This window comes from Pituophis catenifer, unplaced genomic scaffold (assembly GCF_029215685.1).
Source record: "Pituophis catenifer annectens isolate HBS135680 unplaced genomic scaffold, rPitCat1.0.hap2 SCAF_3, whole genome shotgun sequence".
NCBI lineage: Eukaryota > Metazoa > Chordata > Lepidosauria > Squamata > Colubridae > Pituophis > Pituophis catenifer.
The window spans coordinates 211,251,011-211,265,943 of record NW_027256883.1 but is presented as its reverse complement, the minus strand read 5'-3'; the positions used below and the strand labels follow the sequence as shown (position 1 = coordinate 211,265,943).

The 14,933-nt window shown below is 46.7% G+C and overlaps 1 protein-coding gene across 1 annotated transcript in view; it reads left to right on the top strand.

Annotated features, from left to right (window-relative positions):
- SLC2A4RG (SLC2A4 regulator) overlaps positions 1-13,493 on the top strand; it is a 50,375-nt gene extending 36,882 nt beyond the window's left edge. The window contains exons 6-9 of the mRNA XM_070941829.1: positions 3,980-4,271; positions 5,308-5,436; positions 7,236-7,360; positions 10,716-13,493. Of these exons, the coding sequence (XP_070797930.1) occupies positions 3,980-4,271; positions 5,308-5,436; positions 7,236-7,360; positions 10,716-10,827 (658 nt within the window). The 3' untranslated portion in view covers positions 10,828-13,493. The remainder of the gene's footprint in view (positions 1-3,979; positions 4,272-5,307; positions 5,437-7,235; positions 7,361-10,715) is intronic.
- Positions 13,494-14,933: the final 1,440 nt, after the last annotated feature.

Here is a 14,933-nt window from a genome sequence, read left to right as displayed (position 1 = left end):
TGTCAGCGTTCCAGAAAACCCCACTCCAATTAAAAATGCCTAGCAGCCAAACTTTATGCAAAGTAATTTCGAAGAGGAAAACAAGAAAAAAAAATAGTTTTTGGCCTCTGCGCGTCCGATTTTTGCCCTCCCCGGTCCCCAGGAGCACTCTGCAGGCCTCCCAAACCAGAGGTGGGTTTCAGCAGGTTCTGACCAGTTCTGGAGAACCGGTAGCGGAAATTTTGAGTAGTTTGGAGAACCGGTAGTAAAAATTCTGACTGGCCCCGCTCCCATCTATTCTCTGCCTCCCAAGTCCCAGATGATCGGGAGGAAATGGGGATTTTGCAGTAAACCTTCCCCTGCCACACCCACCAAGTCACGCCCACCAAGCCACACGCACAGAACCGATAGTAAAATTTTTTGAAACCCACCACTGTCCCAAACCCTCTGCGCGTCCCAGTTTTTGGCCTCCCAAACCCCCCACGTGTCGCGTTTTTGCCCTCCCCAGCCTCCAGAAGCACTCTGCAGGCCTCCCAAACCCTCTGCGCATCCCGTTTTTGAGAAAAACAGGCCTTTTTTTTTTTTTTTTTTTTTTTTGCGAAAACGGGATGCGCGGGGCGGGGCTTCAGGCGGCCAAAAATGGCCCTCTTTTGGGTGGGGGGGAGAAATGCATCTTATACTCCGAAAAGTACGGTATTTAATTTGCTTAGCAGTACAGATTTTATTCTTACTCTCCACCCCTTTTTTCCAACCTCTGGTAAAATAGAGTCAGTGTTTGATAGTATTTTATATCTTCTTTCTGTTTGATTTTCAATGTCAGTCTATCCATTTCTGCACAATCTGGTACCTTCTTCATTATCTCTTCGTCTCACGGTGTTTCTTCATTTTTCCAATATTGTGCGAAGGTAATCCTCGCTGCTGTTAAGACATGTAATGTTACAGACATACTTTTCTTATCAAATTTTTCTGATATCATCCCTAATAAAAAACAGTTCAGGTTTAAACTTTACATGTTTCCCTATTATCTTTTCTAGCCACCTGCGTATTATTGCCCAATATATATTTTGCTTTAACACAAGGCCACCACATATGATAAAATGTGCCCGTTTTTTTGATTGCCTTTCCAGTGTTTGCGAGACATATTTTTAAACTTTTTGGCTAACCTTGCAGCTGGTAAGGCACGAATAGGTTGCCTTGTGAGAAGGAGTTACAGAGAATCTACCAATTGACTTCACACAACTAAGGCCTAATGCTGTTTGTTTTATTCTGCACCTGGCAGAATTAGGTCATGAGTCTGTTTGGTCCAGCATGCAGTGTCTTGTGGTGGCTACTGGATGACCTTCAGAAGCTCACCAAGTCTGGGTTGGGGGAAGGGGAGACAGAGCCCTTTTTCCACCAGTAAGACTAAAGTAACAGCTTAACACAGTTGGAAGGGACCTTGTAGGTCATCTAGTCCAACCCCCCTCCCCCACTCAAGCAGGAGACGCTACACCATCCCCGACAAATGACAGTCCAGTCTCCCCTTGAAAGCCTCCAGGGATGAAGCTCCCTCAATTTCCGAAGGCAACTTCTGTTCCATGGGTTGATTGTTCTCACTGTCAGAAAATTTCTCCTTATTTCCAGGTTGAATCTCTCCCTGATCAGTTTCCATCCATTATTCCTTGTCTGGCCTTCGGGTGCTGTACAAAATAGCTTGACCCCCTTCCTCCTCTCTGGGGCAGCCCCTCAAATATTGGAAGTCTGCTATCCTGTCTCCCCTGGTCCTTCTCTTCACTAGACTAGCTAGGCCCAGTTCCTGCAACCGTTCATTGTATGTTTTAGTTTCTGGTCCCTTAGTCATCCTGGTTGCTCTTCTCTGCATTCTTTCTAGAGTCTTAACATCTTTGTTATAGTGTGATGACCAAAACTGGATGCAGAATTCTAGGTGTGGTCTTACTAAGACTTTATAGAGTGGTATTAGTACCTCACTTACGATTCACGGTTAGTAAAGAGCCTTCAATAATCACAGCCAGGGGCAACCTGATCTTCATGATTTTCCCTTTTGAAGCCATCTAGGTAGGCTTCTATAAGATCTGCCAGATGCTCTTTCCTGGGGAGGGCTATATGGGGAGGGGGGTGCCATGGTTGAGGGAACTCCATTGTTTATAGCCACTTGCCTTGCTTCCTTTGGGGAGGACATCTGAAGAAGGATCCACAAAGATTTCGAATGGTTGGGTAGGAAATTTGCCCAAATGGGAATTATGCATGGGCCAAGGACTACCAGTTTGAGATTATACTAGAAAGGAGGTTGAGATGATACCAGAAAAGAGAAAATTGAGATTGTACCAGAAAGGAGAAGGTTGAGATGATACTAGATAGGAGGTTGAGATGGTACCAGAAAGGAGAAGGTTGAGATGATACTAGATAGGAGGTTGAGATGATACCAGAAAGGAGAAAGTTGAGATGATACAAGAAAGGAGAAGGTTGAGATGATACCAGAAAGGAGAATGTTGAGGCGTCAGGGTTTTTTTTTTAAATTTGATTTATATGCCGCCCTTCTCCGGAGACTCAGGGCGGCTTACAATGCGTTAAGCAATAGCCTTCATACTTTTGTATATTTTACAAAGTCAGCTTATTGCCCCCACAATCCGGTTCCTCAATTTACCTACCTTAGAAAGGATGGAAGGCTGAGTCAACCTTGAGCCTGGCGAGATTTGATCTTACTTTAATTGCAGACAGCTGGTGTTAAATTACAGAGCTCTGTCTGTTGAGCTATCCAGCTTCCAAGTAAGACCCCAACGAAAGAAGACTCTGAGGCTTGAGGTTCCTCAAAGTTCAATTTTATTAGAGATGTCATATTGGCACATCTGGAAAAACCCGAATCTGAAAGCTTCCAGGTTTTCCCCACCCAAAGGAAAGTCCAAGTCCCTGCCCAGCATCCACATGTCCATCTCATGGTCCAATCAAAGCATCTTTCCAACTGGAGATGCCTCCCAGTCCCAGCCCTCCAGGTGCAGGGCAAGATGTCCTTGACTCTCAGAGAAAGGAATGTTGTTTTGACTATGTATCACCCATGCTCCATACAATCCCCCCTCCCAGTTTCCCACAGTAGTAAATGTGGCAGGCCTGAAGACCCAATGCAAAAGATGGCTTCCAGGCCTGACAGAGGTGATATCAGAAAAGAGAAGGTTGAGATGATACCAGAAAGAAGGTTGAGATGATACCAAAAGAAGGTGGCACGTTTTGCTGTTGTCTTCAAACTTCCCTGTGCATTTCTTTTCTCCTGCCACTTTTCATTCTTGGTGCTCCTTAGCAGCATCACAAGTCCTTCTACAAGTGCCTGAGATGATAGTCCCTTGAATTCCCAGCAAAAGCTTCCTCTTCCACAGTTGATTTTCTCTTTGAAGATGCTAAGGGCCCTTTGTTCAGAGGTGAAATGCTCCCGGTTCGGACCGGATCGCCCGATCCGGTAGCGATGGCGGCGGGTGGTTCGGAGAACTGGTAGCAAAAATCCCTGCGGCCCCCCCCCCCCATGCTCAGCTGAATCGCACAATCATCAGAGGCGGTTTTTTTTACATTTAAAAGCATTTTTTCTACAACCTCTTCCAATGAAAAAAGGCTTTTAAAAGTAAAAAAAAAAAAAGCCTCTGAGGATCGCGCGGCTCAGCTGGGATCCTCAGAGGCTTTTCAAAGCATTTTTTTCTGCAACCTCTTGGCCGAAAAGGTGGTACAAAAAATGCTTTGAAAAGTCTCTGACGATCCCAGCTGAGTTGCCTGATCAGCAGAGGCTTTTCAAAGCATTTTTTAAAAAGCCTCCCTGACGATCCCAGCTGAGTTGCCTGATCAGCAGAGGCTTTTCAAAGCATTAGAAAAAATGCTTTGAAAAGTTAAAAAAAAAAAAAAAGAAAAGTTGGTCACGCCCACCCAGTCACATTACACCCCCCCACCACCAAGCCACGCCCACAGAACCGGTAGTAACACATTTTACATTTCACCCCTGCCTTTGTTCCCTTTCCCCCAGGAGGAAGGCTGACCTGGATCAGAGTGATGGAGAGGAAGACTTTTATTACACCGAGCTGGACGTCAACGTGGATTCTTTGACCGACGGTCTCTCCAGCCTGACCCCTGTCTCCCCAACCTCCCCGGTGCCCCCTCCCTTTCCAGTCCTGGAGGAGGTCCAGAAAGTTCTGCCTATTCCACTCAACCCCAAGGTTTCCGTGGTGTCTCACCTGAGCCAATCGGCACCCTTAAACCTCCTGAGCCATTCGGCACCTACCGGCTTGGGACACATCCAAACCGATCATGCCTATCAGGTGCGTTTCCATAGTCATCTAAAGGAGCCTTTCCGGCCAGATCAATGTCCACCAGATCCACATGTGAAGGATTCAAATTGATCACTGGTAGTCCTTGATTTACAACCAGAGGTAGTATTCAGCCGGTTCTAAATGGTTCTGACGAACTGGTAGCGGAAATTTTGAGTAGTTCAGAGAACCGGCAAGTACCACCTCTGGGTGGCTCCGCCCCCATTTATTCACTGCCTCCCAAGTCCCAGCTGATTGGCTGGGTCTTCTTTTGTTGCCCTGCACAGAACGGAGCTGGAAAGCAGGTCAGTGGGGTGGGGAGAGAATGGAGATTTTGCACTATCCTTCCCCTGCCACGCCCACAGAATTGGTAGTAAAAAAAAATTGAATCCTACCACTGCCTACGACCACAATTGAGCCCGGAGATTTCCGTTGCTAAACGAAACATTTGTTAAGCGAATTTTGCCCTATTTTACGACCTTCCTTTCCCCCCGTTGTTAAGTGAATCAGTGCAGCTGTTAAGTTACTAACACGGCTGTTCAGGGAATCCAGCTTCCCCCATTGACTTTGCTCGTCAGAAGGTCGCAAAAGGGAATCGCGTGACCCCTTGGACACTGCAACCGTCATAAATATGGACCAGTTGCCAAGCGTCTGAATTTTGATGACGTGTGTGTCAGGGTTCAGAGCTGACAACGTGAACATGGGGATGCTGCAAAGGTCATAAGCGTGAAAAATGGTCATAGGTCACTTTTTCCAATGCCGTTGTAACTTCGAATGGTCACTAAACAGACGTAAGTCAAGGACTACCTGTACTTTGTTGTTTTCTGCCTATAATATAAGAATCTTCCCAAGCTGCTTGCCATCTCTTGGGAACAACCAGATAAGGTTCCATGGAACTTGGCGGGAGGAGGGCCAGACCGAAGTCTCTTGCGGCTATCCAACGATTCAAGGCTACTTCCCTGCTTGATGCCTCCTCCTTTCCTTGACCGGTAAAGTTTCCCAGCATTCAGTTTCCCCACTGTCTCATTTTGACATTTTGTCTTTTCAGGCGATGGGTCCTACCGGAGTGCTGGCGGATCTGAAGGCTCCCCCAGCTGGGATGGAAATCAGCATATCGTGGCAGCAACCAGCCCTTTTCCCACCACCTCTGCCCCCCGTCCTCTTCAAAAGCCCCTCGGTGAGTAACGTGAAGGCCACCCCAAGATTTTTCCTTGTTAAGAAGAGAGTTGATTCGAGAGCAAAGTTTAGGGGCGTCTAGATGACCCCTTAGATCAGGGGTCCTCAACCTTGGCAGCTTTAAGACTTGTAGACTTCAACTTCAAAGCCAGCTTTGCTGGCTGAGGAATTCTGGGAGTTGAAGTCCACAAGTCTTAAAGTTGCCAAGGTTGGAGACCCCTGCTTTATATCACACTCCAAACCTGTGGACTTCAATTCCCAGCATTCCTGGTCTCCAATTGAAGTCCACAGATTTGGAGTGGGATATAAAGCAGGGGTCTCCAACCTTGGCAACTTTAAGACTTGTGGACTTCAACTCCCAGAATTCTCTTCTGGTCTTAAGACTGGTAGGAGGTGGGCAGGTATGGCCCCTTTAAGACCTGTGGACTTCAACTCCCAGCATTCCTGGGCTGGGAATGCTGGGAGTTGAAGTCCACAAATCTTAAAGCTGCCAGGTTTGAAGACCTCTGCCCTAGATCAACTCCATGGGGGAAGGACATTTCCTCTGGCCCCATGGACAGAAGTTGCCTTCTGTATAATTTATTCACCCCCATACAGGGAATCCTCAACTTACAACCAGAATTGAGCCTAAAATTTCTGTTGCTGAAGCGAGAAGTTGTTAAGTGAGTTTTGCCCTATTTTACGACCTTTCTTGCCACCATTGTTAAGCGAATCACCACAGTTGTTAGGTTAGTAACACGGTTGTTAAGTGAATCAGGCTCCCCCGTTGACTTGGCTTGTCCGAAGGTCACAAACGGAATCATATGACCCCGATACACTGCAACCGTCGTAAATATGAGTTGGTTGTCAAGTAAGTGTCTGAATTTTGATCATGTGACCCTGGGAATGCTGCAATAGGTTGTAAGTGTGAAAAACTGGTCATAAATTACTTTTCTCAGTGCTGTTGTACCTTCAAACCAGGGGTGAAATCCGGCAGGTTCTGACAGGTTCGGGAGAACCGGTAGCGGAAATTTTGAGCAGTTCAGAGAACTGGCAAATACCACCTCTGGCTGGCCCTAGAGTGGGGTGGGAATGGAGATTTTGCAATATCGTTCCCCCAGGAGTGGGGAGGGAATGGAGATTTTGCAATATCCTTCCCCCAGGAGTGGGGAGGGAATGGGGATTTTGCAGTATCCTTCCCCTGCCACGCCCACCAAGCCACGCCCACAGAACCAGTAGGGGAAAAAATTGGGATTTCACCCCTGCTTCAAATGTTCACTAAATGAACTATTGTTAAGTCGAGGACTACCTGTATACTGGCTAGATTAATACTATATTATTTCCTGTCTTCTGACTTAGTGGACTGGGTTCTAATTCTCCTGCCCCCCGAACTGCCGAAAGATTTGACTCCTTAGAAAAGAAACTTCTCCGCTCAGGATCGAACTGTGGGGTTGGGTCCTTGGTGGTCTCTGAGCTTGGTTGTTTTCATGCAGACGTTTCGTTACCGAACTAGGGAACATCATCATGGCGTTGCTAATGAAACATCTGCAAGAAAACCATGAAGCTCAGAAAGCACTAAAGATTCACAGTCCTCCTCCTCCTCCTTCCCTCCTCTATTCCCTCCCCCATTCCGCAAACCCTCCTTCTAGCACTGATCATGTTTCCTAGTTGGGTAATGAAACGTCTGGAAGAAAACCACCAAGCTCAGAGAGCACCAAGGACCCCACGGCTGATTTCTTAGCTGCGCCATTGAGATCTCCTCCCTTTCTCAAATGACTCACTCTCTTCTTCTTCCTCCTCCTCCTCCTCTTCCTCCTCCAGAGCTGCCTGACTCCCATCCGACCTGCCGATTCGGAAGAGAAACGCCTGCAAGGCCCCCCTGTGTCAGTTGCCAAAGGACAACCCTTATTGCCCTCTTCCGTGCCAAAGCCTGCAGCGGGCACCAGGTAGGTGGCTGTTCCTTCACATCTTCTCTCCCCCCCCCACCCTCCCCAGTCTGGCACCCCCTACCCAGTCTCTAGAGGGCACCAGGGTCACCCAGAGACTGGCTTGGAGGCTGTTCTCCAGGTTTGGCCGAGTCCCTCTGGCTGGACTTTAGAAAGTGTGCTTGGCCACTGCAAGAGTACAAGAAGCCTGGATAGCTCTGCGGACTAAGCACTGTAATTTAACACCCGCTGTCTGCAATTAAAGTAAGTTTGAATCTCGCCAGGCTCAAGGTCGACTCAGCCTTCCATCCTTTCTAAGGTAGGTAAATTGAGGACCCGGTTTGTGGGGGCAATAAGCTGACTTTGTATAAAATATACAAAAGTATGAAGCAGTGGTGGGTTCCTCCCAGTTCGGTCCAGTTCGGCTGAGCCGGTAATGGTGACGATATGACGTCACCGAACCGGTTCTCCCCCCCCCGCCCTCCCCCCCCACCCTCCCACGTTATTCTTACCTTTTATTTGGTCCCACACCCAATCTATTGCTGCCTCCTGAGTCCCAGCTGATGACTAGAGGGAAAAAAAACTGTTTAAACTCTTGCCGCGGGGCTTCAAAGGGCCGCCCTACAGCTGATCAGTGTTAAAAGCAAACAAATGAGTCGGGTCGTAAGTGTGAGGACTGGTCGTAAGTGCGAGGACCTTCCAGAAATGACTCTGACCAGCTAGCCACGCCCACCTAGTCACATGACCTCCAAGCCACACCCACAATTAAGCCACGCCCACAGAACCGGTAGTAAAAAAATTTAGAACCCACCCCTGGTATGAAGGCTATTGCTTAACGCACTGAGTCTCCGGAGAAGGGCGACATATAAATCAAATTAAAAAAAAAAAGAAGAAGAAGAAGAAAACCCGTTGCTTTCTTGGAATAACCGTTCCGCCGGGTGCCACTGGACCTCACCGTCCGTTCCAAATTCACACATTTTTTTGCCCTTTGGCTCAGAAAGGTGATCTGTCCAAGCCTCTTTTTTTTCTGGTTACCGCTGTTGTGACCTAGGCTTCCTGAGAAAGCATAAATCACAATCTTAGTCCCCCAAAAAAACCTCTTTTTACTGAGACGGCTGTGAATTACGGTCATTCACAGCCCGTAACAGTCTCGGTGAAGATTCCGACCGATGTCTGCTCGAGTTGACACAGTCTTTCAGGGTAATGTTGATAAGCACCCATCTTTATCTCCCTTGAAATGCTGCCAGAGACCTAATTGCCAATTAGTTTTGCAAGGCCAAACGGAGCACAGAGTCAAACAGGACTTCTCAGAGCTTGAATTGACTATATAGTTGAGCCTGGATAGCTCAACAGACTAAAAGCCTCTTATTAACATTCAGCTGTCTGCCATTATTGCAAGTTCGAATCTCCCCAGGCTCAAGGTTGACTCAGCCTTCCATCCTTTCTGAGGTAAATTGAGGACCCAGTTGTGAGGGCAATAAGCTGACTTTGTATAATATACACAAAAGGATGAAGGCTATTGCTTAACGCATTGTAAGCCGCCCTGAGTCTCCGGAGAAGGGCGGCATATAAATCTAATTTAAAAAAAAAAATGAACTAATTGCTTCCTGCAAAGGCTCACATCTGTTTGCTCCTCTTATATGTCTTATGGGAGGGGCCAATCAACTCCAAGCCTTACTCCTGAGTCACCCTTTTTTTCCTTAATTGTTCTTGCCTTCTGGCAGCTCTGTGCATGCGCACACTGGGAACAGGCTCACACCATTCTTCTGCCTCGCTGATGTCAGATTCTGGAGGCTCCGGAGGCAGCAAAAAACTCCCAGATGGCCCTGGCCCCCTTTCTGCCTCCGACGCAGAGCCCTCATCCGAGCCTTCCCCAGACTCCAGGACTGGCCCATGTTCCTCCCCAACCTCCTCAATGTCCGACTCTGCTGCCAGCTCTGCAGGCTGCCAGCGGACCACAACAACCCCAAATCCTGGTAGTCTTCGACTTACGACCATAATCGAGTCCGAGATTTCCATTGCTAAGCGAAATATTTGTTAAGCGAATTTTGCCCTATTTTACGGCTTTCCTTGCCACCGTTGTTAAGGGAATCAGTGCAGCTGTTAAGTTACCAACACGGCTGTTAAGTGAATCCGGCTTCCCGCATTGACGTTGCTCGTCAGAAGGCCGCCAAAGGGGATCACAGACCTCGGGACACTGCGACCGTCACTAATATGAGCCAGTTGCCAAGCCTCCGAATTTTGATCACGTGATCGTGGGGATGCTGCAACGGTTGTAAGTGTGAAAAACGGTCATAAGTCACCTTTTTCGGTGCCATTGTAACTCCGAATGGTCACTGAATGAATCGAGAACTAGATACAGAGCAATCTTTTACATCCCTTTTTCCTCAAACCCATCTTCTCATTTTTTTGATACGGGTAATCAACATACAACCACAATCGGCAGTGGAACTTCTTTTGCTAAGCGAGCTGGTTGTTAAGTGAGTCAAGGTCTGATTTTACACCTCTTTTGCCACAGTTGTTCAGCAAATCACTGCGGTTGTTAAGTGAATCCGGCGGTCCCTAAGCGAACCCAGCTTATCCCACAGACTTTGCTCGTTGGACGCCGGCTGGGACGGTTAAAAATGGCGGTCACATGAGCTCAGGATGTAAATCCATGCCGGTTGCTAAGTACCCAAATTCTGTTCACGTGACCGTGGGGAATCCTGTGACGGTCATAAGGGCCAGGACTGTCCATAAAACCCTTTTTTTCAGTTCCGTTGTAACTCTGAAACAACTCTGTAAGTCAAGGACTGCTTGCAATTGAGTTGGGGAATCTTTTTAAAACAAAACAAAACCCCACTTAATCTCTCCCCTGGTATAGCCAACAAAGTGAGGAGAGCCCTTGGCTTAGAGGTTAATACATCTGCCTAATATGCAAGTAGCCCAGGTTCGAGTCCCAGAAGGGTATGGCTAGCTGACGAGCGCTAAATAGCTCGAAATTGATCTATACTAGTCTCATTTTATTTCTTTGACGGTAAAATATAAATTCAACACAAAAATAGTTTGTCGTGAAAGCGACTGCCTGCGAAGGCTCCTGGAACTGGGGCTGAAAGGCGAAAGCGGAAGCAGTATGCTCCGTCCCATATTTATATAGATTTTAATTGTTTTTAATATTTGTATTTCATGTTTTTAATTCTGGCTGTGCACCGCCCTGAGTCCTCAGGGAGAAGGGCGGTATATAAATTGAAAAATAAATAAATAAATAAATAAAATATTTGGGCAGACCAAGGTTGCCCTGGTAGACTGGGTAGCCTCACCAGAAAAAACCAAAAACACGGAGCCCTCGCCAGCTTCCTCCGCCCTCTCAACCGCCTTTCTCTCTGCCTCTTTGCAGGAAGCCGCGTGGCGAAGCCAAGAAATGCCGTAAAGTCTACGGGATGGAGAACCGCAGCATGTGGTGCACGGCCTGTCGCTGGAAAAAAGCCTGCCAGCGGTTCGTCGATTGAGCTCGGGGTGGGCAGGAAGGGGAATCTTCGGCCGCCCTTGGCCTCTCTGTCTGCGTTGCGCGATTTGCACTTTTGGTGCCTTCCAGCCTGATCTCTCCTTGCACCGTCTGCCCCCCCACCCTTGCCCTGACCCACCTGTCCACTCACCCCCTTCTCCAAGCTGGAGGGGGGGGTGCTCTTTTCCAATTGTGCCTTGGCTCAGGAAACCGGAGTTTCTGGGATGAACGGAGTCGGAGGGGGGGTACCCCTTTGCAAAAGGAAGAAGCATGCCTCGCCGACTCCGGCCGGCTGAAGTGTCATCGGGGGGGGTGTGTGTCTTCTAGATCCTTCTGGACAGCCTCTCTCTTCATCCAGGGATACCTGCCGATCCAAGCCCCTCCGTCGGATTTACCCGTGTCCATCCACACATGTGAAAATTTAAGCCATTGCTTGTCTTTTTGATGGTGTTTATTTTTATTGTTTTCTTACTTCTGAAATAAGCTATGTCTCTCGTCCCCCTTTTTCCTTCACCTGCCACTATGGATCTCCCAACGCTTGTTGAGGTTTGAGACGGCACGAGTTCCAGAAAGTTCTTCGGAGCGGAATTGTGAAAGCTTTGGACATTTTTCGTTCTCTGGGATGGGAGAGCCAAGCCTGACAGGTTGTATTTTGTTTTTTTGGTTTTTTTTTTTTGGATACCTGTCCTGCAATATTTTTTTTTTCCCTTTCTTGGTAAGCTTCGGCGTTAAGGACTTTGGAGCAGAAGACAAAAAACAGGCGTTGGAAGGAAAAGAAACAGTCTTTGCTTCCCCTTCACTTTCATTTGCCGGCTGTAAGCAGGTTTCTCTAAAAATTGCTGTTTCCCCCTCGATTCAAATTCCGTTTGGAAGCCGAACGTCCGGCCAAAGAAATGGCTGAAGGGGGGGGAAAATACAAACCTGTCAGAACGTCAGAGAAACGTTAAAAGTTCTTTTTTTTGCTTTCTGTTTCTTTCCAATCTCGGGGAGTTTTCAGATTTTTTTTTTTTTTTAATTCCCTCCCTCCATCCTCCCCCAAAAATATTCCCTTCCCAAATGATGCCTGCCAAAGAAAGGCTCGCTTTATAGGAAATGTTTTTCCTCTGCAAACCGTCTTGTGAATGGAAATGTTAAGTCTGTCGCAAGGAATAAGCTATGCGCCAAAAAATGTAGCCTGACCAATTTGCAACCTGGACTGAATTTACATCCAAGCCGACTCTTGACAGCAGGGAGAAAAAAATTGCCGATTTCCCTTATGTGCAATCCCAGGTTTTTGTTGTTTTTTTTTAAAAAAAAAACATTTTACACAATGGGGTGATGGGATGTTTCTGTCTGCTGTTATAGCTTTTTCCCGATCTAAAACAGCAAAGATAGAATATCGGCAAGATTTCCCACTCTGCTCTTCCGTTCCCCTTAAAAGAAAAAAAGGCCCAGCTTAAAAGTCAATTTTGGAATTAGGATATTTTTTTTAAAAAAAGAAAGAAAATCAGCCGTGGAGAAAGATTAATCAGTGTTGAACTTTGGAAGTGGGGTTAAGTTTTGTTTAAAGCCATTTCTGTGGATTTTGTGGCCCCTTGGAGGACTTTTGGGGAGTTTCGGAGTGGCGGGTTCAGCATCCGGCATGAAGTTTGCTGCTTTTGCTTTTAAAAGTCACCAGAGGATGGCGCTGTGAGATCAGTTGAAGTCTCTCTAGCAAAATATTTCTCAACTTTGGCCACTTTTAAGATGGGTGGACTTCAACTCCCAGAATTCCGCAGCCAGCATGGCTGGCTGTGGAATTCTGGGAGTTGAAGTCCACCCATCTTAAAAGTCACAAAAGCTGAAAAACACTGCTCTAACCCAATGTATTTGGCTTTAAACGGGATATATATCCACGCATCTCTCCATCCTTGCACAAAATGAATGCTATATAAGCCAGCCGCCCTCATATTTTTAATGGTAGAGGCTCCTAAGAGAACGATGCCTGGAAGTTTTACAAATCTTGCATACCCAAAACCTCCTGCCTTGATTCCCTTCCGTCTCCATCGCTGTTTAGTGAGCTTGTCTCTAAAAAGGAAAACCTGAGCCACCGTGCCAGTTCTGCTCCGTCACCGATTTCCACTTCTGTTTAACCTCACCAGTCATATTTCCACGCACCTGTCTTTTACTTACGGCACCTTGTGACATCTGGAGATGCTTTTTTTTTTTTTTTTAATTATCTTCTGCAAACAATAACAACCAAAAGTCTTGTTTGTGTTTTTGGTGGAAATACCCGATTCGGAAGACCCGCAAACTGAAGAGAGGCTTTCCGAGACCAAACGGCCCCAGGAGATCGGTCCCCGCTGCAACGATCCTCGAGTGTTGGTGGCAAGCGTTGGATTGTGTTCGGCAGCGTGCACTCGCCAGAAATGAGACTGCGGAAAAAAAGACCTCTCCGGATTACTACTTCTTTGCACTAATTGCAAACTGCACAGGGGTTTTTTTTTAAAAAAAACTTTTCCTGCCTCCCAATTTTCTATTCTGTCCCACTGAAGCCAATATTAGCCAGATTGGTATTTTAACCATCGTGTTGATTTCTGCGTGTGTCGGGTGGGGGTGGGGGAGAGACTAAACTTTCTGCTTCCAACGCACAACCTTGATGTGTCTTCGGAGGACAGGTTTCCACGAAAGCATTAAAACTTTTTAAAAACCTCCCTTTTTAAAGGTCTTTTTCTTGGAGGGGTCCTTGGTGCTTCCCGAATCTGGTTGTTTCCTTGAGACCTTTCATCGCCCAAACTTGGTACGTCATCAGTGCTAGTGCTAGGTGATGTAATGTATTTTGGGTAATGAAACTTCTGCAAGGAAACGGCCAAGCTCAGAGAGTACCAAGGACTCCCATTTCAATCCTGAGCTGCAAATATTCCCCTTTATTGGCTGTATTCCCACCATCAGATCCACCAGCACTGGGTGTCTTCTGGAGGAGTTGGGATGTTCCCAACCCATCTGGATACCAAGTTGGGAATTGCTCTGCCAAGCAAACTGGTCCTTTCCTTCTCTTTTTTTTCGCCCATTTTTTCAAGCTTTGCTCTGCAGTCTGGTGGCTGCACCAAAACCGGCAAAAAGTCCTTCGACCACGATTGTTAATTTTGGAGATAATCAACTCTTCTTGCTGTCTGCCTGCATCCCGTGGCCTCTTTTTGGGGAGGGCTTTGCCGTCATCCTATTGCAAACCTATTTAGCAGTGTGTCCTATCAAATGCAGAAAAAAACGCAGTTCTGGGAGTGAGTTGGACGTTGGCTTTGCAAGGATGCGTAACGAGCGAACGAACTTTTCGTTTCTGTTAATTCAGGAAGCTTTCTATGTACACTTATCCCAGATGTACGCGCACACCTACTTTTGAATTGGTAAAAAAAAAAAAAAATACAGATTATTATTTTTAACTGTACGAGTCTTGTAGGCTTTACCGTTTGATCGTTGGCCTAGAATTTGGGATCAAGCCTCACTATTGCTAGGAGCGTTCCAATCGGCAAGGAAATTCCACGGGGGAACTGGATTCAGTTAACAATCGTGTTACTAACTTAACTGCTGCGAGTCATTTTAATAACTGTGGCAAGAAAGGATGTAAAACGGGGCAAAACTCATAGCTGCCTTACCTAGCAGTGGGAATTTTGGGCTCAATTGTGGTTGTAAGTCAAGGACTGTGTCAGTCAGATCCAGCAGCCAGTGTGCAATAAGACAACACAGAACTTCACAATTTCCAGCCACAACTGGGAGCAGAATTTCCATTGCTAAGCAGTTTGTTCTTAAGTGAGCCATGCATGATTTTACAACCTTTTTTTTTTTTTTGCCATGGTAAAGTGAGTGCGGTTAAGTGGACCATACAGTCGTTAAGTGAATCCAGCTTCCTTTGTTGACTTTGCTTGAAAACTGGCTGGGTCATAAAGATGCTGACAGGACCCCAGAATGCTGCAACTGTTACACATACATACATGCTAGTTGCATGGCTGTAAAATATTGAAAACGTCATAAATGGAAGCAGATTGCCAAGCTTATGAGCATTGGAGGGAGGGGGGCCCCCAGCAATTTCCAATCCAGATCAGACCATTTTTGGGGTCTGTCGTAACTTCAGTTGCTAAGTGAACAGTCATTAAG